This window comes from Equus caballus, chromosome 25 (assembly GCF_041296265.1).
Source record: "Equus caballus isolate H_3958 breed thoroughbred chromosome 25, TB-T2T, whole genome shotgun sequence".
In the NCBI taxonomy this organism is placed as follows: domain Eukaryota; kingdom Metazoa; phylum Chordata; class Mammalia; order Perissodactyla; family Equidae; genus Equus; species Equus caballus.
In genome coordinates, this window is record NC_091708.1 from 33,861,625 (window position 1) to 33,885,662 (window position 24,038).

General features: G+C 44.2%; 1 protein-coding gene across 8 annotated transcripts in view; it reads right to left on the reverse strand.

Moving 5' to 3' along the window:
- TTLL11 (tubulin tyrosine ligase like 11) overlaps positions 1-24,038 on the reverse strand; it is a 227,450-nt gene that overhangs the window by 112,311 nt on the left and 91,101 nt on the right. For all 8 annotated transcript variants that reach the window (XM_023628807.2, XM_070251061.1, XM_070251062.1 and 5 more), the window contains 2 exons: positions 15,369-15,464; positions 14,469-14,584 (listed from right to left, as the gene is read on the reverse strand). In XM_023628807.2, coding sequence (XP_023484575.2) covers positions 14,469-14,584; positions 15,369-15,464 — 212 coding nt within the window. The remainder of the gene's footprint in view (positions 1-14,468; positions 14,585-15,368; positions 15,465-24,038) is intronic.

Genomic DNA, 24,038 nt, shown 5'->3' on the forward strand with positions numbered 1-24,038 from the left:
TTGCTGTTATCATGATGGATAATTTGAGCCAACAGAATGTTAGAACAGAAAGAGCCCTCAGCAAGGAAGCCCAAGCCCCTCAGTGAAGTGATGAAGACGGTCCAGACGATGGAGCTGGGAAGAGGAACCACGCTGAATTATCTTTGCATCCAGGTGCCCCAACACGGTGCCTGGCCTACGGTGTGTGGGCTGAAGCCAGTCAGTGGCAGAGGCAAGACGAGGACCCGGGTCTCCCATGTCGGCGTTCCTTCCCTTTCTTATATTTGTTGCCCATGGTGTTACTTGTCTGTCCCCTTCACCAATATCATGCATTCATACTATTACATAATCACAGGCCAAGTCAACAGGCTTCCAAGACCAGCGGAAAGATTTCCCATGAACACAAACGGCAGAATAAGTGCTCAGATTCAAACCATGGGAGACACTATCTACAATAGTTAAGCACAGTGATGAGCACCGTCCTATCCCGTTATGAGCACTGGGTCACTAATTTCAAAGATGCTAGCAATGAACTTGGGCAGAGAATAGATGTGAAGCCTTGTAATGTCACCCTCATGAAGCACCCAGATTGTAAGGGCATCAAAATATGGCCTTCTGTACCAGAACTAATTTTAGAAGCACAATCCTATTTCTCTTCTTCAAACTAATTAACGTTCGTAACCAGGACTAAAGTGTTTCTTCTGAATGCAGTGGAGAAGCAAATGATTCTGGTTGGAAGCAAGAAGCTGGATGGTGAGAGACTGTCAAAAACACGCTAAGTGTGAGCACATCCACTCCAGATGATAAACACAACTTCCAATTAAGCCACACGCACATATCTGGCACCTAATACCTAGTGGTTTAAAAGCAACAGGCAAAATTTGCAGCGTCTAAGGGGTTTTAGAGGATGAAATCTTCCTTTTTATTTTTTACGTCTCTCTTTTTAAAGGGAATAAATCACATGCACTTAGAGAATTGCAGCGTTTTCACACCGTCACAGACTCTAGAAATGAACAAACCACAGCCCAGAGAAGGGTGGGGACCTACCCAAAGTCAAACTCAGGGTGACGTCCTGGACCCTGACTCCCACCCAGGTCACCTCCCACGGTCAGAGCTGCCTTTCCAGGGGAAAACTGTTCTTATTTAAGGTCCCCATACCCATGCACAACAAAGAGGAGAAGTTCCTGAAATCTGCGGAACTCATTTTCAATTTGAGACACAAATTGAACAAATGTTTTGCATCAGGGATTATCTTAATTAAACTATTTATATAAGCACCGTGGATTTACTTTAATCTTGCTAACCTTCATTAAGCTGTCCTTTTACTTATACAAATTCCTGTTGGCTCAAATATCTTAAAAAATAAAACGTAATTTGCATAGTAGAAAAGTGTTCTTTTAATATAAGTCCATCTATAAGAATTACAATGGTGATAATGGTAATAATAATAATAATTACCATTTATTGAACTCCTATGTGTTTAGCACTGTGATAAGCACTTTATATAATACAACAATAAGGATAATTATAAAATAACTACCACTTATTGAATACTTATCATGTCCAGTCATTATGCTATGTATTTAAGTACTTTAATTCACTTAATGATCACAATAATCCTATTGAGTATTATTACTATTATTTACATTTTATGGATGAAGAAACTGAGGCTTTGGAGGGTTAAGTAACTGCCCCGCATTTCACAGTGGGCAAGAGGAACAGTCAAGATTCACACCCAGGCCCTGGGTTCTAGAATCCTTTGTGTTTTCCACTATATAAGGCTCCATCCCCATTTATAAAAAGTATTGCTTCAAGGTCCATTTCCAGTAAGGACATTTATAGACCCAAGGACAAACTAAATGGTGCTAAGATGACCTGTTCCCCATAGACGTCTTGGACTTCTCCATGGTTTGGAACAAAGCAACTCGGTTACCAAATTCTCTGAAGAAAAACAGAGCTCAGGGCATTGGGGTAATCAGATAAATCCGAAATATGGCGTAGTTCAGAACTACAGTGAAATTTGGGAGATACAACTTGTTTATTGTTCCATTTTAAAATATTCATGAGGCAAGCGAGCAGTCCCATTTTCAATAATTAAATGGCTGAAATCTGCAACCTGATATATTTACCGATCACGAAGGACGCAGTCCTAGAAGGACCACAGTTCAAATGCGCAGCCCTGTGAGCTGCCATGTTACAGTGCAAAACCAAGCAGATGCGACAGAAATGCTGCTGCTGCCTAGAGATAAAATTTTCCCCACCACTTGTTCTGCTGTGGAGAAAGGCTGAGTCAAAATTAAGAATGCATCTAGGACTTCGCCTGCAAACCAGCTGGAAGAGAATGAAGAGATGAAAAAATCTGCAACGTTTTCCCTCATTAGAAGAATTGTTTTAAAAAGGCTTTGATTGTGCCTTAAAGGTTAGATTTTACAATCATTTAATATCTTACTTGTCTTAAGAAACCCACACAGAAAGGCAGGGAAAGGACATAGATGAATAGAAATGTGAATTTCTGAAGTGGCCCTGTTTTACTTTTTCAGTTCTGTGGTTCCATGCAATATGCACTATGAATAGAGCTGTATTGAACTGGGGTGTACTGTTCTCTGTGTTATTAGCAAACCGTCTCCAATGGCCTCCTTCACCATGGGCATTGTCCATCTCTTAGGCATGAGGATGATAAGCACAGAGCCAAAGCCAAGTAGGTGCTGAGGGGCTGTGCCCAGAGTCCTCAGATGTTTTGGGACAGACACAAGGACCAGGCTAGCAGGCAAGTGGTTGTCAAAGTGCTGTGCTGTGCTCTGCCTGGACCAGCAGCATTGGTATGACCTGGGACCCTGTTAGAATGCAAATGAATCAGAAATTCGGGGGGTGGGACTCAGCAATCTGGGCTTTAACAATCCCCCCCACAGGTAGTTCTGACACCCTGATAAAGTTTGGGGACCATCCATCTACAGCCTGGGTGGCCTCACCCTTCTGCCCTTACTAGCTGCAGGCTCTGAGGTCCTGCACCCAAGGACTCTGCCTCCATCCGGCCCTACTGCCTGTGCAGACTTCAGCAGGCAGTACGTTAGCAGACTCCAAAGCACCAGTAGAAGGGGATCCAGAATCTGATGCCCAGCTGCGCCATCTCTGCCGCCACGTTGACGATTCCATTAGGGCTGTGGTTCTATCCTAAGCTCCAGGCTAGATGGCTGAGCCTGGTCCCTACCCCACCCCCAGCCCTGGCCCCACTCAGGGGAGGCACCTGTGCTCTCCGTTCTTCCTCAAACTGACCAGGAACTGAGCCCAAGCCTGTTTGATCCCAGAGCTGGTGCTCCTTCCTTACATGTGGCTATTTAATCTGGGCTTGAATACTACCATCTACAGGGAACTCGCTACTCCTTTGAGTCAATCTTTATTATTTCAGGCAAAGTAAGGAGTTTTTTTTTCTTTCTTTTCTTGAGGTTAAACCTCTCTGCAAATGTCAGCCATGTATCTTTCTTCTGCCCGCTGGGGTTTGCGGGGAGTTTATCTTCTCTCCCGCGTTACAACCTTTCAATCTAAAAATGGGCTATTTTCTTTTCCTTGACCCTTTCCTCTTAGCACAGGATGTCCAGTCCCATTTCCTAATTAGGCCTCTGGGGACAGAGTCCAGTCACGGGTCCCTACAGCGCCTCAAAGAGGTCACGGTGTGCAGAAATACAACCCATCGGAGGCCTCAGCTTAGATCTGCACCACAGGTAGATGTTCCCATCACTGGCAAGCCCTCTCTGACGCGTAGAATCCTAAAACCCCAGGCCTGTGGGATGTCATGCGTGTCTCTGAGTCTTGGTTTCGTCGCCTGTAAAATGGAGATCATGACTCAGACGCTGCCTATTTTGCATGGCCGGATGAGTTTTATTTCAGATCACAGGCTTTGAAATGACTCTCAAGGGCAGCGCACTGTACAGGTGTGAGGCGATGATGGCAGTGATGATCAGGAACACGAGAGGAGGCTGACTGGGGAAGCCCCCCGAGGCAGGGGTGCAGGGAGAGCCTTCCTGTCTGCTCTGCGAGCTCCCTTCCTCTGTCACTCCTCCTGCCAGGCATGGGGCCAAGCACTTGGGAAGGACACCAAGGCACCTGCACAATTCCGAAAGCCTAAAAGTAAATTAAGACACCACGATGATAATGCAGAAGGCATCTTGAAGACAGGATGTTCTGTGCCCAGCGACTGAGCCAGCAAGCAGGGCTGAGCTCTATGAGCATGCCGCTGCAGAGTAAATGCCGGGAACAGAGTTAAAGAACGTGCCAGAAAGAGTGGCAGAGCCAGGATCTGAACCCAGACCTCCTGTCCTGGCTCACCCCACATCACCACAGTTGACTCTAAATCACTTGACAACACAGTGTCCAGTCTGCCCATGTGGACGCCCTGGTCTACTCTAGGGAACAATTATTCCTGCAATGGGCCTTCCCCGACGTGAGCCCTTGGCCCATGTGCCCAACTACCTAGTAAGCAGTACACCTGCAAGTCTCACGACTCTGTGTTAGACGCCTCCCAAGCTGCTGCTTCCCCAAGGCTCCCCGTCTCCATGACTGGCACCAACAACCACCTACTAACTAAATGCACCCCTTTCTTAACTCCTCCTTCACCCTCACCTCTCACGTCTAGCTCATCTCCAAGTCATGTCCACTCATTCCACTGAACCCCTCTTGAATGCAACATTTCTTTCCATCCTTGCCACCATCACCTAACCCACACAACCACCATCTCCCAAAACTCTTCGCTGCCCGCACGTCCACCCAGCTTGGTTTTCATGCTGCCACCAAAGTGATTGTTTTAAGACACGAATCCCATCATGCCGCCCTGCTGTTTAAAACTTGCCTGTTGCTTTTAGGATGAAAAGCAAAGGCTTGGCCGGACCCACTGGATCCTGCGGCATCGGGCTCCGTCTCCTGATGCCCTCCCTGCTTACTCGCTGTGATCCTGCCACACCTCTTTATTTTACCTGTAACATTGTGCTTTCTCATAATCACAGAGTGCGTAAAATAAATGCGTGCATTTCAAGAATAATTCTAATACTTTTGCAGCCGCCACCTGGGTTAAGAAACAGAGCACATCAGGATCTCAACCTCTCAGTCACATCTCCCTCCACGCTCTGCCCAGAAGTAACCACCCTAAACTCTCTGATCACTCGTCCTTGGTTTCTTCATATTTTTGCCACTTAGGGTTATACCTCTGTAAAATAAAGTTGAGTTTTGCCTGTTTTTAATTTTATCTCATTGGAACCATTCTGTAGGTATTTTATGACTTGCTTCTTTCACTCAGCATCAGTGTCAACGCCTGGAGCTACAGTCACGCATTCGCATTGACATGCAGTGTTCTAGAGAGGGAATACCCATGAGCAGGGCACTTTCTGTTGGTGGACAGTTGGCCTCTTTCCAGCTCAGAGCTTTGTGAACCACGCGGCTGGAGTCCTGGAGTTCCTTCTGGGTGGTTTTTTTTTTTTTTAAGGATTGGCACCGGAGCTAACAACTGTTGCCAATCTTTTTCTTTTTTTTCTGCTTTTTCTCCCCAAGTACCCCCAGTACATAGTTGTATATTTTAGTTGTGAGTCCTTCTAGTTGTGGCATGTGGGACGCTGCCTCAGCATGGCCTGATGAGCGGTGCCATGTCCTCACCCAGGAGTCGAACTGGTGAAACCCTGGGTGGACGAAGCAGAGCTCGCGGACTTAACCACTCGGCCACTGGGCCGGCCCCTCCTTCTGGGTTTTAGAGCCATGGGGGCTTGTTTTCTCTGCCCTGGCCCCTCTCACTGCCTCCATCCTGCTCACCTTGCTGCTGGTGCTCCCACTGCATCCTGCACCTCACAGAGGTCATCCCTGACCCAGCCACACACAAGGAGCCCTCAACACTCATTCATTCAGGCATGCATGCATGCATGCATTCACGCGTGTGTTAGCAGCTTCTCCAGGCTGACCCCCGATGCTGCAGAGGCATGGACAGTCTGGGGAAGGAAGTGATCCTCTCTAACAAACAAAGACATCCACCCAACAAGAAGTGGCCCCCCGACCAGCCAGCTCCACATCAGATATGGAGCACGGTGCTTCTCACTCAGGATGTGAGCGCCTAGCGGAGGACGAGTCTGGCGGCGGATCCACCACTCTGAACTGTTCCGATCCCACCTTCTTCCCACCCTCTCACATTAGCCTCTGTGATGAGAGCTGCGAGGGGCTCTGATGCTGCTTAAACTGAAGGAAAAAATAGAAATTGAGTAAAAAGGAAAGGAAAGAAGCCAGCTGGTGAATATTTCCCAGCATTCGGATGATAACCAAGGGCTTTCAAATGATGACGAAAACTTGCTTTAATTTTGATCTTTCATTTCTTTTAATCTAGCAGATAATTAGAGGGAAATCAAATCCATCCTCGCAGCCAAAGATTAACCTGTGACTGCTGGAGCCTCCTTCCCACTTACTTTACCACCTCTTCCTTCACACTTTTTCCTCCTTAAAAAAAAAGCCCCCAGGTTATATATATTGTTTGACTTATTTAAATACATTCAGATTGCACATTTCCCGTGACAAAATATTCTTTTAGAAATAAGCAACATTTTCCCCCTCTCTTCAGATTAAGAAGTTCTCATTGCTTTGCAGATTTAAAAACATCCAACTGCAAAGTCCCCTTTATGGATGAAGAAAGCAAAGCACAGAGAGGAGAGGGAACTGTACCATTGTCGGCGGCAGCGCCGGGATTCACCCCAGAGCATCTGACTCCGGGGCTCCCACTCCTACCCTCTCTGCTCTCCCACCCGCACATTAAAAACCTGAGCAGATCCCCAGTCCTCCTCAACGGGGGCTCTCTCTCTCCTAAGACAACATCCTAATTTGCATACAGAGCTTTAAGTACAAGATGCTGGAAATAAACTAAACATTCACCCATATGGAGGCAGACGCTGGCCCAGTCATTAATGAAAATGACGTTTACAGAGTCGTTAATAAGAAGGGGAAATTACTGTCACATAAAATGGAGAAATATAAAAACAGCCTACAGAAATTATATAGTTGGGCCTCAACTACGAAACAATATAGACAGAAGAAAATTATAGTACTTTTATGAACTAAAGAGTTGATAAAGATTAACTCTGCGTGGTTGAATTTGAGAGAGGTTTTTATTTCATGTTAAATATTTTCCAATTTTTTGACAATAAGCTTTTGACATATTACTTTTATAATGAGAAAAAATTTCAGTAAGTGGGTAGCAGAGAAGAAGCATCTGTCCCTCTACCCATAGTGCCCTTTTGGAAGCATGATTGGCAGGCCTTGCCTCCCATGCACCTCCCAACCCTGCCTGACCCCTTGGCCAAGCTTTCTGCCTCCATCCTTCCTCCCCAAAGCCTTATATTTCCTCTCCAAACCACGCCCGAGCGAATGTAAGCCCCGTCTCCTTCAAGAAGGCTGCCTTGACCACTCCAGCCCAGCTCTTTTTATTTTTTTCAGATGCACATCATATTTCGAATTCTGGATACATTACATCATGCTCACCACCCGAACACTAATTATAGTGCATCCCCTCACATGTGAGCCTAATCACCCCTTTTGCCCTCCCCCCTGCCCCCTTCCTCAATGGTAGCCACCAGTCCAATCTCCAATGCTATGTGTTTTTTTTGTTGTCATTGTTTTTATCTTCTACTTATGAGTGAGATCATATGGTGTTTGACTTTCTCCCTCTGACTTATTTCACTCAGCATAATACCCTCAAGGTCCATCCATGTTGTCACAAATGGCTGGATTTCGTCATTTCTTATTCCAGCCCAGCTCTTAGTTGAATCATAGGAAACTGCCACTCTTATAGGTCCAAACAAAGGTTTAATATCAACAATTTTATAGGGTTCGAACTAATCCTTGGCTCACCCCACCCTCTCCCGAACTTGCGGCATGTTCCCTGTCTGGGATGCACACTGCATGTGAACAGTGTTCTGTCTGTGCTATTCTTTCTTGTGTCATGCGCAGATCCTGCTTGAAGGTGATGTCTCTGCACATGGACTTACATCTTATTCATTCTGGTTTTGAATGTTATTCAAAAATGAAATGGCCACCTAGCTGGCCACAGAGCTTCCTCCCAGGAGATCATCCATCAGTCCTAAGTGCCTACTCATGCATAGTGCTTGAAGATAAAGAGATGAGTCCCTGCCCCAGAGTTTACAGTGAAGGCACCAACCCAGCCAGGCAATGAGAATCCCTTATGGGCACGCATCTCCTTAGTGTGCCCAATACTTTTATACGCGGTCTTTCTCAAGGCAATAGTTAGACAGACCTGGCTTTAAATCTCCGTCTTTTGCTTCTAAGTGGTGTGGTCCTGGGCCACTTGAGGTCACTTAACCTCTCCAAGCCTCAGTGCCCTCGTTTGTAAAACAGAATCGGGAACAGCACCTACTGCATATGGCTGTTGTGAGGAGAAAATGGGAATACACGTAGACACCACTGGACCACGCAGAGCAAGCACTCAAGAAACAGTTCCTTGTGAAAGAGGTAGAGTAGCTACTATTCTTCCCTTGATTTCTTTTCTTACGAGGCAACTGGGTGCAGGAAACTATAATGCCTTCTCTGAGATCAAGTAGATCTGGTACCAAACCCTTGGTCTCCTGAGCCCAGACCACACTGTCTCCTTCCTAAAGGCTAACAACTCTTGATTTAAAAGCACATGGACATTTAAGCCTCACTGGAGCAACTCGTAAGGAAATTTCCAAACACATTTGCTACCGCATCACGACCTGGAATAACTCTGGGAGGGCCCACGCAGAATTCCGCACTGCCGTCTCCCCATAATGGCGACCGACCGGCCATATGGTCGTCTAGTTTTCCATCTGCTCCTCCCGCGAGCGAGAGGGAGAGGGGCCTGCCTGCCGGTGGAGGAGCTCGGCTCCTGTCTAATGGTCTCTGAAAGGACAGTCGCACATCAGCTCAGGAAATTCCGCCTTCCCCATCAGTCTTGGAAATGGCTCCTGCTCGACAAACTTCACACAAAAGAGACTTTTACTGGTTACTTCTGACTTAATGCTCAAACGTTTTCAGATGGAAGAGAGTTGTCTGGTTTTATTTCTTGCACATAACATAACGCACTTATCATTAGTCATTTCCTGTCTGTTCTTACTTGAAAACGCACGCACACTTTTCTAGTGTACTGACTGTGATCTGAAATGTGAGACCTTTTGAGGTATGGAGGGCACAACGGGTCTTGAAGCCACAACACCTCAACTTGGGACAAATTGCTCTAGCTTCCTGTAGCCTCCAATGATAAGACTGTTGGGTTCTTAACTTTTTGAAAATATGACGAAATTTACGGCCTTTTCTCCAGGAAAAATAGACCTATACTCAAAATTTTGTATAGTTTCTGGGCTCACAGACACCCTTAAAGCCTTCATATACTCCAGATTGAAAACAAGCTGAGTTCTTTAGCTTGGCATTCAAGGCCATCCCGCTCTGGCCTCTTGGTCTCCATCTACACGCCCCCAACCCCAATCAGCACCTCCTCTCTACTAATCCACTCCAGATACCTGTCTTTCCAGCTGATTTGAACTCCTTAGCTCCCCCAACACAGCCCTGGGCCTTTGCTTCCCCCACCAGGGATGTCCTTCCATCCATTTTCGTGTTTCAAATATAATTCATCCTTTAAACCTCAGCTCAAGTGCCACCTCCTCCTTGTCAGTGTTTTTTTTAACTCTTCTCATCAGGAAATAATCTTTCCTGCATTTTTCTCCCTTGGCAATTTGTCTTTTTGTTTAGGGCACTTCTCACTTTCCACCTTACAGATATCTCTGTGTCAGTCTTGCTTCTCCTACTGCCCTGTGAGCTAATTCACTTCTCTAAGTGCTCAGTAAACACTCTAGGTAACCAACCCCTGTTTCTTTAATTCACTTGTAGTGTAAATGAAATGCAAATGAAGCTGCAAACCTTCATTTCTCTGTACCCAGACTCCTGATTTGTGTGAAATCTTCAGAGGATCTTGGGGTCAATGTGCGCTGATCTGTAGGGTCTTGCTACAAAGGAATCCTTCGGAATCAACGAAACCCCAGAATTTCAACAACGTATCAGCTGTTCACACACGGACAGGCCATTTGGCAGGACGATTCTCCTGAAAGAATGTCTACTTCCAGAAGAATTGTCTCTGATAAGACAGACAATATTCTACATTTATGAAGGCACGTGTAGTCTGGATAGCTTGGGAACCCCTCTTCCCTATGGTTGAGGGGATGTCAGTTGGCCATACTGCCAATTTAAAGGGCAGGGATGTGGCCTTGGAGGGTCTCTGACTGATGTGTTTTCAATATTCTTCTCCAGGACAGGACAGAGTGACATTCCTTGGTCAGATTACAAGCCCCGAGCCATGAGATTGAGCCACTGGGAGATTCTTTGATCTTTGTACTTTTAGAATGTTTCACCAATATCCTAGATTCTATGTAGAATCAAGCTAATTTGGAGATTCACTGAATCCATTGGTTCTAAACATGGCATAGGACCCAAGGGATATGCTTGGATTCAAGGTAAGAAGTGTAGCCTGAGCTCCCAAAGAAGCTGTCAGAAGACCAACCTCTCTGAATTAGGGCAAAAGCAGCCCTTGCAGGCTGACTCCTGCCTTTATAACACACCTGGTTGTTATGGTGATAGGAGGTAAGTGAAGCTGAGAGAGGATGGAGAAATGTTACTGTGGGAAAAGGGGCTTCTGTGCCTTATATAAGTCATGTTCCAAACATACACTTTTGAACAAGAAGTGAGCAGTCTACACCCCAGCTCCCAGCACGGCATGGCATCACGATATCAAGAAAAATCCCTTCAGATTCCTTCAGGCCTGTCTCTGGCTTCATTTGTGTTACTCTAGGATCCTAAAGAGTTATGATTCCTGAGGAAGGAATTCAGTTACCAGAAACATGTACATTCAGGAAAAGGAGAAAAATCCTGGTAAAATGGCTACCCCAGGGTATACTGACCTTCCAAAATTTAATAATTTTATGGAATGATCGCCTTGTTTCTAAAATAATCAGGGAATGCAATTTATTCACTTCTACTTTGGATAGAAGTTTTAAAAAGAAAGACTTAGACTGCCCAAATACCTTGGAAAAGGGGGAATTTTCTGTTGATTTTCCTGATCGTATGACAGTCATAGAGCCCCAGCCTATTAGCCTCCTCCTTCCCATGTCCCAACGCCTCCAAAGAACGCTTGTATGAAAATGCACAAAGTCACTCGATAATACAAAATGTTATCAGAGTTCAAAATAGTTCTCATATGACAGCTCTTTTCTTCCCTCAGGGACCAAAGGCATTTTCTCCTAACCCAAGAGATAAATAGGACTGGGCCAGTGACATCTTGCTACCTGGAAACGGAACTTTCCATGGGCCACCAGCTCCGGCGTCCATTCTAGTGCACAGCGATCTAGCAGCTTCAGTTTGGGGATATGTCCTTGATTTTAAACTCAAAATTCTACTTTAAATATACCAGGAAAGAGAATGGTAACTAAGCTTTACTTTTTGTTCGTTTTTTCGTGTCCTAGTAGACAATTTTATTGTTGAGTAGTAAGCTAAGTATTACTCAAGTGCCTACTGTATATTAAAAGTTTTTCACGTTGTTTCACTTAAACCTCGTTATCCCCATTTAACGGAAAAGGATACTGAGGCTCAAAACGGCTCTGCAGTGTCCCCAAGTTCAGGATTTGAATCTCAGTCTCTTCAGCTCAAGAGAAAGTTCTTTCAGCTATACCACGATGGGTGTCAGCAGAGGTGCCAGCTTCTCTCCCCGTAGAAGGCATGAGGACTGCTCTCAGTCCCACCACGAAACCGACCCCAGCCTGCAAGACCCCCAGGTGTGTGAATGTGTGTGACACATGGACACATGGGTCTGGTGCCCTTCTAATGCCCCCGCGCCTTCCCAGAGCAGCTTAGAGACATCGGGACATTATCCGCCTTTTTCTTCAGTCTGTGCAGGGAAAGTAAAGACCCACTTCAACAGTCTCACTGACAAACCGTACTCAGGAAGGAACTGCTGAGGGACACTTCACACCCGCTTTTGCCAAAGAGTTGAAGGGAAAGGCTAGGATACTATTTGTTTTAAAAGGTTTCGGTCACATCCTATGCAAACACAAAAAAACCGGCTTCTAAAGGTAACTTTCAGCCTAGAAGTCTGTGTGATAACACTTTCTGCAATTGGCGTGGCATGGTCTCAGATTCGGACACGTATGATTCCGCACTGCTACACTGTGCATTTTCCGTGGGCATAATGTGGTGCTTTTTCGAGTTATTCTGAAACATTTCTACACAAAGGAGTGAGAATGATTTCAGCCTTTTTGTCTGCATGGTAAAGTCATGAAAACGATAATAATAGCTTACATATAACTGCACTTTACAGATTACGCAGTGCTTTCATGGACGCTCATTGCTGGGGTTTTTTTTTAAAGGTGAAGTCAAGGGAAAATATCAGTAAATGACATTTAACTATTAACATACACTCTTATACTGTAGGAAAGAAAAGGGTGAAATGAAAGAGTTTTTATATTAGAAACAAAGTCAGGTTCTTGAAGTTCTAACTGTTCCTGGTTATCAATAAAAAAAAAAAGTCAATGCTTTTTAAATTAAAAATGAGATGCTGCTACTTACGACTTGATAAGCTGTAAAATGCCTTTCCCGTCCTTCCCAATGGTCCTGCGCCCCATTGCTATTAAATTTTATATCTGCAGCTCATATGGGTTATACAGAATGGCAGGTGTAGGTAAAGAAAAACAATTAGAATAAAAAAAAGAAAGCTAATTGTATTCTGATGCTATTTAATGTGAAAATACAGTGGTACCCTCACATCTCTTCATGGTTTTGGTGGTAGAGGTTAAGAAGGCTCAGGCCACACTTGGCCTTTGAACTTGCGGCCACCAAAGGAATCAGGATGCTATGTGTCAAGATCATCTTTAAAAATCTGTGCCACTGTGCCATCCTGGCATAGAAAGCCACCAACATCTCCCCACAGTGACATACAGTCCCTCAAGACTTAAATTCTACTGGTGAGATTAATAACCATTAGAGAGTAGATTTTCGAGGAATGAGTTTTATTGAAATTAATCTGATCAAACTGCAATTAATCCACTGCTTTTCCTTAGGGATGGCTAAAAAAAGTGGCTGCATGCGTGTACCAGAGGACACCTTACCCGGCTGCCTTGGTGTTTGAGCTGCTCTGAGGATTCAGCACACCTGACACACCACCACTCTGAAGTGCTAACTGGCGGAAGCCGCATCTGGCAGAATCGGCCCATTCAAACTACAGGTGAGTATTCTCAGCCGAGTCTTGCCAACGATGGCAATCTGTGCCTTACGCAGTGAAGAACACTCTGGAGGAGAACCCAGCCGAGCAGGCGCCATCCAGACCGACTCAGAAGATGACAAATACTCCTTCAGAGTGACATTTCCTGCAGGACCGTGATGCTCAACCTTGGCTGCACAGTAGAATCACCTAGGGAACCTAAAATCTTTCTGCGGCCAGGCCTCCGGCCCAAGCTAATTAAAACCAGCATCTTTAGAAGAGGGGCCCCTGCACTGGTACTTATGAAAGCTCTCCAGATGGTTCTAATGTGCAGCCAAGGGCAGAAGCACTACTGTAGGGTGATTCTAACAATATTTGGGCCGCAGTAGAGGAACCTGCAAAACACAACTTGCTTAGGGAAGTCAGCGTTCCCCAAAGTCTCGAACCATAGCTGACACGTGCTTTACTCATCTGGAAGCATTTGGGTCCATCTGATTTGTCACAGGTACGAGGAGTGCTATCTGAAATGCCTGTCTTTGATTTTTTCCCCCCAAAACAGGCACAATGATATTTAATCAACCCCTACTTTGTAAGAGCCAGGAATTGGTAAAAACTAAACAAACAAAACACCCAAGTGAAATGTCGTTCATTTCAGGGGTGATTCCTCCGAGGGAAAGGCAGGCCACGTACTCCTCCCACCATCTCAATTAAACATCCACTGCATGGGCGGGCTGTAGAGAAATGATAACTATTGTAAATATTATAGAACTGCCAGAAGTTCATTAAATTGGCTCTGCAGATTTTGAAACAAAAAGCTTATACTGCAAATATGTGAACATCACGAAGAAAATAAAAAGGGAGCGAGCTTTCCCACGTCGCAGTACCTGTGGCCTTCCTCTCCAGCATTTTATACTCTCTCCCTATGCTTGAGGATTTCAAAGAGAAGTGCTGTTGAACAATGGTGGGAGGGAGGAGATCCTATCACTGGGTTTTTCAAAGAGACTTTCCAGATTCAGGTAACAGTCAGCTAGAAATCCATTGGCTGAGCACCAAGTGTTAGATTTGTATTGTCTCCATCTTCTGATTTTGAGTCACTATATCTGAGGCGTGATTTTCCTATGTGACAAAATGACTTATTAGATGGTGTAACATGTGGATCTCACTCCAGTGTTAACGTGTTTCAAGAATTTAACTTACCTGCTTAAGGCATGGGAAGCAAGAGTTGATAGAAATAAATGATATAAAAAACACTTACTGCTTCTCTCTCTTCTTCTTAAGTGGGTCCATGAGGCGCAGTGTGTCTCTGATCACGGCCACTTTCACTTCCTCATCCACAAGGCTAGGGACATTTTCAAACACCCCCGGAGAAAGCTTGAATGGGTAAGGATTTCGTGTTACAACGGAGAGAGTGACAGTGCCGAGCGGCTCTCAGCATGCGATCCTCCCACTAGAGCCAGCGGTTGCACTGTTAGATTTGGCTTATGTTCATCTATAGGAGAGAATTGTTTAAGCCTCCCTTTATGATACCTTAAAAATGTCAATTTCCTTTTACAAATCACAAAATGCGTGAAGAGGAAAAAGAACACTGCTTTTCTGATCATCATGCTCATTGTAGAAAATTTGGAAATATAGAAGGGGGTTACGAAAATTAAAAGAATTCACATAATCCCCCCAAATTACATAAAATCCCCCCAAATATAGAAACATATATTAATATTTGGTGTATTTCTTTCCAGTCTTTTGTATGCATCTTTTAGGGGGGAGAAAAATATAACCACTGTTAAATGTACTATTTATCTTAGTGATTTAAGCATGTCAACATGGCTAAATCATAGTCATAGAATTTCAATTAGTTCATCTCCTAAGGCTAAGTAATTAGTTCATGTCAAAACTGTTGGAAAGGCTCAGCTGTTTCTACATTTGCAGACCTTAAAAATTGGAAGAATGGCATGCTGGGAAATTACCATAGGTCACATAGGTCTTATATTAATAGACTATGTTCAGAGCTCAACAAAATTGGAATTATTAAGACTTGAATAGAACTTTGCTGTGAAAATTTGGGAATGCTGAATCTTGTTCAGCTGAATGAACAACGTAAGAGTGGGAAAATCCAGCTGTATGGCAATATATTCAATGAGAAACTCAAAATACTTACTTCCTGCTCATGTTCGATTCTCATGCTGGGATTTGCATTTACTTCAAGTAGTACAGGCTTCAGATTTTTCATTAGAAGAATGTCAAAGCCTAAAATCTGGGCAAGATAAATACAATTCAGAATTACTCTCTCTAGCTATAATTTCTTTTCAGGAATTGAATGTGGCATTAGGATCATTAAGGTGAAAATAAATTCAAAGAAATTCGCCCCCCAACCTGGGCCTTGACCCTGACTTCTCTTGTCCACAGCCCCTCTCCCTCTGGGTGTACTTGTCAAGCCAAATGGACAGCAGAAAATTTTATAGAAACCTTGATAATCGGTTGAGTTCCCATAGTGCATTTCAGCACTACCGGCGTCGTCTGAAGTGCTATAAGTTGATGACCTCTTTCTTCTTTAGCAGGTTTTTTATTATGTTAAGGATCAGTGGTAGTCCATCGATTTCTCCCTCTCCTTCTGCTGTCCTCTATTAAGTTGCTTCCTAGCAGGTGTCTGAAAACCCAAGGCTCCTTTCTTAACCTCGGGTGTACATCAGTATCACTAAGGACCCCTTTAAAAACCACTGCTCATCCATCAACCCACACCTGTGAGTCAGAAGCTTTCAGAGCGGAATGCAGGCAAATGTATTTTGAATAATAAATCCCCCAGGGATTCTGATATACCCTCTTCGCTAAGGAGAACGGAATATTTATTAGACACCTACCTGGCACCAATTACTATACAACGCACCAATTATTCACCATCTCATTTAATCCTTAAGACAGTATATTTGAAGGAGGGAGTATGCTCTCCATTTTACAGAAGCAAAAACTGAGTCTCAGAAAGGCCAGTGGATTTCCCCAAGTCTGCCCAGCTAGTAAGAGACAGAGCTGGATTTCCTACCCAAGCAGGACCGGCGACGTAATTTATGAGACCCAGTACAAGATGAAAATGCAGGGCCCCTTGTTCAAAAAGTATTAACAATTTCGTGACGGTGACAACAGAGCATTAAACCAGCCATGGAGCCCTTCTGAACGCGAGGTGCTGTGTGACTGCACAGGCCACATGCCTACGAAGCCACCTGCACCCACGGCCAACTCCAACACCATTTGCTGGGCGCCTCTCCAGAATCCAGCACACTGCCTCCGGTAAAGCTTTGACTTCCTCTGGCCTCTTTCAGTTCCTCACAAGCCCTCTGCTGGGGTAGGCCACTGTGCATCTCATTCCCTCCGCCTGAAACGGTCCTTCACCTCCATAACGCCTCCTCATCCTTGAGATCACGGGTCCTAATTAGATTCAGCTTCTGACTCTCGGACGTCAGATTCTTGAGACGACTCTCATTATTTCTATAGGAGGTGATAGGGTAGAAAGCTTCTAACATAACTGATACAATCCCAAAGTTTCAAAACAGAAGGTGGAGAACAAAGGAGAGGAAGAAAAAGATATAACTGTATCCCTTTCTCTGTGGACTCAAGAAGAAAAGATGAGGTGAAATCCATTTGCTTGTCTGTATAGACTATGGATTAGTTAAATGACAATTATTAAACTGTAGCTTTATCTTTATTAATGAAATCAGAGCCTGAATGACCATTTTTGGGGGGTAATTCCAGACAAGGTTATTCTTCAGTGAAGGGCAGTAAGGATGAGATGTTGGAAAAGTCATCCTCACTCTATTTTTCTTCCCCTAGTCATGAAAAGAAAGGAATGGAAATTCAGTAGAGAATGTTACATGTATTATAGATCTGCTTAATAATATATGACAAGTGGATATGAGTAATGAGGCCTTTAAGAGACTCTGGTGACATCATCAGTCTAACTTCAGACCTGGTCTGAGACATGTGATGTTGAAAAGGCTACAGAGAACGGCGGGCTGCAGTGCCAACGTTTATCATCCTTAGTCATCAACGCTTACGTTCTGCTACATCTTAGAAGTTTGGACTTGTACTGTGTCAGTCTGGTAGACTCTTCCAGTTCAATGCACAATGGTTTTCTGAATGTAAAGCTACAAGAAAGCTGGAAAGGAGAGTGGAAAAACCTCATCAGCTGTATTGACCCATACCCTCCAGCGGCGTAATAGTTTCCCGAACCTAAACTTCGGTGCATGTAGTTGAATATGTTGGACCTTGCACAAGAATGCTTTGGAGTCAGAAAGATGTGGGTTGCAATCCAAGCTCAGTCTCTTACGTTGGCTAAATGACTCTAGGTCTGGTGCTTAGCCTCTCTGAGCCTCACCTGCCTCATCTGAAAAATGGGATAACAATGGCTACCTTGCAGGGTACTTGATAATGGAAGCAAAAAGGACCTAGGATTATGCTCATCATATAGAAGGTACTCGATATCTGCTGGCTCCTTTTCCAGTTTCCTACTAATCCCACCAACAAGAAATGGTATTAGTGGCTTTGGAGTCCAGAGGAGCCAATTTCAAATCTCAGTTCTGCCTTCAACTTGTGTGATTACAGGCAAGTTATGTAGCAGCTCTAAGGTTGAGTTTCCTCGTCTGTAAGATGGAGATAAAAATAGTACTTACCTTAGTTCATTCATTCATAAAATATTAACTGAATGCTTCCTATGTCCCAGGAACTATTCTAGCTTCTGGAAATTTAGTAGTGGACTAGACAAAGTCCCTGTCCTCATGGAGCTTACACTCGAGTAGGGCAGACAGGATCACATAAAGATAACGTGATGTAAAATATTTTGCACACTGCCTGATGCACAGTAAGTGTTTAATGAAGGTCAGCTTTATTATGGTTTTCACCAGTTCAGGGAAACATGAATTGTTTTCTTTTCAAAAGTTCGATGAAATATGTAGCATCAATGGACCTCAATACACAGAATCACAGAACTGGGAGGAGCTTAGAGTTGTTCTTGTCATAAAATCTCAGGATCTCAGACCTGGCAGAAAAATCAGGAATTTACATGGTCCAGTGTTATTCAAAATGAGGTTCTTTTCAGGGGAAGCACTGGGGAGGCCAAATCAGATTAACTTTTACCTGTTTTACATAGTGGGGTTCTCAGGGAATAAAAACTTACTATTTTTTGGAAAAACTACTAATCTAGTCTAACACTCACTTTATGCAGATCAAATGGAGAGAGAGAGAGAACTTTTCAATCACGTGATACTCTGCCCCACCTCCGAGTAATTCAATCAGCAATTACGTGTTGCACACTTCCTACTTGAGGGGCCCTGGGGATTCGAAGACATCTTTCCTTCATCCCTGACTTCTAGAAGCTTCCAAAGCTAGTTGAGGAGAAAAGGTGCCTGAGCTATTAATTGTAAACTCATGCAAAGGCTCCAAACTACATTCCAATGAGATGGGATGCTCTCCTGAGCCCTAGAACTACACGTCCATCTGCATTCAGGGTATTCCCAACTGGTAGGTCCCAGATTCCTCAAATTCAATGCATCCAAGCTCACTATCTGTGGATGGCAGCCTCTAAGATGGTCCCAATGATCCTCACCTCCTAGTATTCATGCCCTTGTTTAATCTCTTCCCTTTGAGTGTGGGTTGCACCTAGTGACTTATTTCTAACAAATAAAATAGGGCAGAAATGATGGGATGTAACTTCCAATATTAGGTGATAAAAAGACTGTGGCTTCCATCTTGGGATGTATTCTCTTACTCTCTTGCTGGCTCACTCTGAGTGAAGCCAACTGCCATGTTGTGAGCTGCCCCATGGAGGGGTCCAGGCGAGTGGGGAACTGATGTCTCCATCCAATAGCCACAGGGGACCTGAGGCCTATCAACAACCATGTGAGTGAGCTGGGAAGAGGAGCTACCCAAGCCAAGTCCTGAGATGACTGCAGTCTTGGCCAACATGTTGACTGCAGCCTTGTGAGAGACCTTGAACCAGAGGACATCAGCTAAGCCTAGATTCCTGATCCACAGAAACTGTGAGATAATAAATGTTTGTTAGTTCAAGCTGCTAGGTTTGGGGGTAGTTTGTTACTCAGCAATAGATAATTAATCACCATCTTTCTCTAAAATCTACTTTGCCTCCCATATTCCTTATCCATCCAACCACCTAAGTCAAAAATTTCCCCTTCATCCTTTACATCTAGCTGCTCCCCAACTCCTGTACATTCCACCTCCTAAAGAGCTGTCTAGATCTGGTCCACTCTCACTGCTTCCAGTCTACAGCAGGGCTGCACCATCTTTTACCTGGGCTACTTTCATAGCTTCCCTCTCTCGAACTCTCCCCTCTGATTCATCTGGCACAAGGGGCTGCCAGAGTAATTTTTCTAAAATATAAATAGAAAAATAACATTCGTTCGCCTAAAATCTCTGCATAAAGAATGAAACCCAAGTTCTACAGCACGTCCTACAAATTCCTCTATGACCTGGCATCTGTCTCACGCTCCAGCTTTATTTCCGCCCACTCACTCCTGCACATCTTTGGCTCTAATTGTGCTGAACTATTAGAAGTTCTAGGAGGCTCTACTGCTCTTGGCTTGTGTACTCTTCTGCCTGGAAGACAACTCTACTTACCAAATATTTATTGAGCACCTACTAAATACTAGATACTGCTCTAAGCACTGGGAATAAAGCAGTGAACAAGACAAACGATGCTTTAGCATCCTACCCTCTTGGGGCTTATATTCTAGTGGAGAGAGAGGCCACAAGCAAGTTGATAATTAAAGCAAGGTAAGAACATAGAGTGTGATACTATGGTGGGTGGAGGGGCGGTTTTGGTGGATAGAATGTTCAGGAAAAGCCTTTCTAAGGCGGTGACATTGTCATCCCATTGTCTTCTGGCTTGCACAGTTTCTGATGAGAACTTTTTTGTTTATTCTTTGTTTCTCTGGACATAATGTGTCTTTTCTCTCTAGCTGCTTTTAAGATTTTCTTATGACTGGTTTTTCCACAATTTGATTATGATTAGCTTTGATATGTGTGTGTCTGTGTATCCTCGTTAGAATTTCTTGAACTTCTTGGATTATGGAGTTTATAGCTTTTAACAAATTTGGAAATTTTGATCCATTTCCTCAAATATTTTTCTGTATCTTCTTTCTCTTCTGCTCAAGGAACTCCAATTACACATATGTTAGATCACCTAATATTTACCATAGGTCACTGAGGGTCTGTTCATTTATTTTTCTAGTCATCTTCTTCTCCTGTTTCATTTTGGGTAGATTCTATTCCTATGTCTTCAAGTTTATTGATCATTTCTTCTGCAGTGTCTAATCAGATGTTAATCCCATCCAGTGAAATTTTCATTTCAGATATTGTATTTTCTTCTTTAGAAGTTCCATTTGGTTCTCTTTCATAGCTTCCATTTCTCTACTAGGCTCATATTTCCCTTTAAACTTTTGTACATAGTTATAACAGCTGTTTTAACATCCTTTTCCTACTAGTTTCATCATTTCTAATATTTCCGGGTATGTTTTTATTGATTTTTCCCCATTGGTATGGGTTACCTTATCTGCTTTGTGAAATGTCTAGTGGTTTTCTACTGGATGCTGGACATTGTGAATGTTACAATGTTGAGTGTCTCTATTTTGTCTTCTTTTAAAAAGTGCTAGGCTGTTTTGGCAGTTAGTTATTTGCAGATTAGTTTGACATCTTCAAGGCCTATTGTTTAAGCTTTGCTAGGTTGGGTCTAGAGTAATTTTCATTCCAGGGAAGATTCAATCCATTAAAGCATAACTTCCCCAGAGTCTCCATTGAATGCTCCCAGTAGTCATCAAGGACTATCCATTCAGAGGATCAAAAGGACTAGCCATTCAGAGCTTGAACATCTCCCTGCTCTGTGTGAGCTCTTTGCCCACTTTTGCGGATCAACACTCCACACAGCAAAGACGCACGGGGATCCCACGCAGGTTTCTGGAGCTCTTCTCTTGCTTGGCTCCCTCCTTTTCAGAGTTCTGCCCACAGAATTCCAGCCACCTCAGCATTCCAAAACTTTGATCTCCATCACCTCAACTCATTGAGGTCACCAGGCTCTGTTTAGTTTCCTCCTCCTTGTTTCCACCTTCTGGAGATTGCCCTAGACAGAAAGCTGAGGCAACTGTAGGACTCACCTTGGTTTTTTTCCCCCTTTCCTCAGGGATCACAGAGCTGAGCTGTCTATTTTCAAAAATCTGAAAACACTTATTTCATGTATTTTGGCTGGCATTATAGTTGTTTGCAGAAGGAGGTTAAGTCCAGTCTTTGTGACTCCATCATGATCAGAAGCAAAAGTCTCAAGAGGTGATCTATGAACAGGGACTGAATTAAGTGAGTGAATAAGTTATTTGCATTGCTAAGGAAGAGCTGTCTAGGCAGAGGGAACAGCAAGAACAAAGGCCACTTCTGGTGAGCAAGAGAGAGAGTGGCAGGAGATGAGGTCAGATAGAAAGACAACGGACAGATCACATAGCATCTTGTAGGCCATGGTAAGGAGCCAGGATTTTAAGTGCAATGAGAAAGCCACTGGAGAGTTTGCACAAGGAAAGTAATTTGATCTGACATGTTTTAAAAGAATCGCTTTGGCTACAGTGAGAAAAATAGGCTATAAGAAGCAAGGGTACCAAAAAGGACATCAATTAGGAGGCTACTGCAGTGGTTCAAGTGCATGGTGATGGCTGCTTAGATTGGGATGGTAGCAGTGGAGTTGGTTAGAAGTGGTTACATTTAGGATGTGTTTTAAAGTCTCTTTGCAAGAGTTGCTTATGGATTGGATTTAGGAAAGAAGGAAAAAGAAGAAACAAAGATGACAGGTTTTTGATCTGTACAACTGATTGAAGGCTATTAATTTACTGAACAGGAAAAACAGTGGGATACTAATTGGGGAGGGAAACCAAGAATTTGATTTTGGACATGTCAAGTGTGGGATGCCCACATGAAATTCAAGGAGAAAATTTAAGTGGGCAGTTGGATAGACCAGTCTGCAGCTCAAGGAGAGGTCAAGACCAGAGGTACAAATTTAGGATCAACAGCTCATAGCTGATACTTAAAGCTATGGGGCTAGATGAGATCATTTCAGGAGTGATGGTAGACAAGAGGGCAACTTTCCATGGATTGAATCCTGGGGATCTCCAACACGGACAGGTCCAGAAGAAGGGGCTGAGAAGCAGCAGCCAGTGAGTCAGGAGGGGAACCAGAGGAGTGTGGTGTCCCTCAGCTTTTTCTGCTTGGCAAATTCTTCTTCATGCCTTAAGTTCCAGCTTAAACATCTCTTCTGGGAAGCCTTCCCTGACTGGGTTAGGCAAAGTTAAATGACTCCCTTTTCTGTGCTCTTGCAGCATCCTGCATACGCCCTCTTATAACATTGATTGCAAGGAATTGTCATTCCCATGGGTCGTCTTCCCCACTAAACTGTGTACCTCTCAGGGGCAGGAACTGTGTCCTATCCATAACCATGTGCCCCACAACTAGCTCAGGGCTTGTCCCACTGGGTGCCCAGGGAATGTGTCCAAAGGAAGGAAAAAGCTTAAGTATCAGACGTGGTCAAGGAAGCCTTTACAGAGAAGGTGGGATTTGAGGAGCACCTGTCAGAAGGCACTGAATTTCAAAAGCAGTGAGAACAGGAGAGAGCATGCCAGGCCAAGACAGAAGAGAACAAACAGACAGAACTGGGAAAGCACAAATGATGTCCAAGAGACAGGAATTGGCTCTGTTTGGCAGGCCTGCAGGGCTCAGAGAGGATAGAGAGAAGCTAGACTGGGGCCAGGCTGGGAGGCGCCCAAGGCCAGGCTAAGGACTCAGTTCTCAAACTATGTTCCTTGGAATACCAGTGTTCCGTTAAGTTTAAAATGTGAAAATTTCACGGTTTCCTATAACTTGGAGGCACCTCTTCATTGACAAGTTTGAGAACTGTTGTTACAGATAACAATGTAATAATAAAAAAAATCTATCATTTATTAAGTGATTACTATGTGCTAGGTACTGTGCCAAATGTTCCACATGGCTTTCTCTCATTTAATCTCACAACGACTCTGTGAGGTAGATACAAGTATTATCCCTATTTGCAGATAAGGAAACTGAAGCAAAGAAAGGTTAACTTGCCCAGCTCACAGCTAGACTGCTAGAAGGAAGAGCTGGGGGTAGCCCACACCAAGCCCTTGTGTGGTCACTGGACTGCTTCCTCGTCTCCTTTCTATGTGGTGTCTGGGGCTGAGAGGAGGGAGGGGGTAAAAGAACAAGAAAGAAACAGGAGAAGCACCTTAAGAGTTAGGGAAAGTGTCTCCTCCATACATCTAAGGGGAAGGATCATGGCCAAGGAGAGAATTAGACACAGAGATAGAAGAAGATAGAGACCCAGCAATGGAATCGCGGAAGAATGTTCTGGAAAGCTGAGCTAGAAACCTTTCCTTGGCATGTGTATTTCTGCCACATGAATCATCTACACCCAGATGGCCCATACTGTTTAAGCCAGGGTCACACTGCTGCCCTCAAGTAGACTGACAGGAGGATATGTGGCTGGGGGCTGCCTGGGCAATGGCAGGGGGACAGGAGGAATGACAGGGCAGCCACGTTCCTAGGCAACAGATTACAGGAAACCTGCCCACAGCCTGAGCCGCGCCAGCAGCTGCTCTGGGCCATTGCAATTTCCCAAGTAGTTATTGTGGCTGTGATTGGAAAGGGGTCACAGTCACATGTTTAAGACAAATGTAATTTTGTTGGCTAGAGTGTATGTCTTGGAATGCTGCTATCCGGGCCAGGCCCAGGCTATGAGCAAAAGGGGCTTATAGCAGAGATAATTTATGACATATGC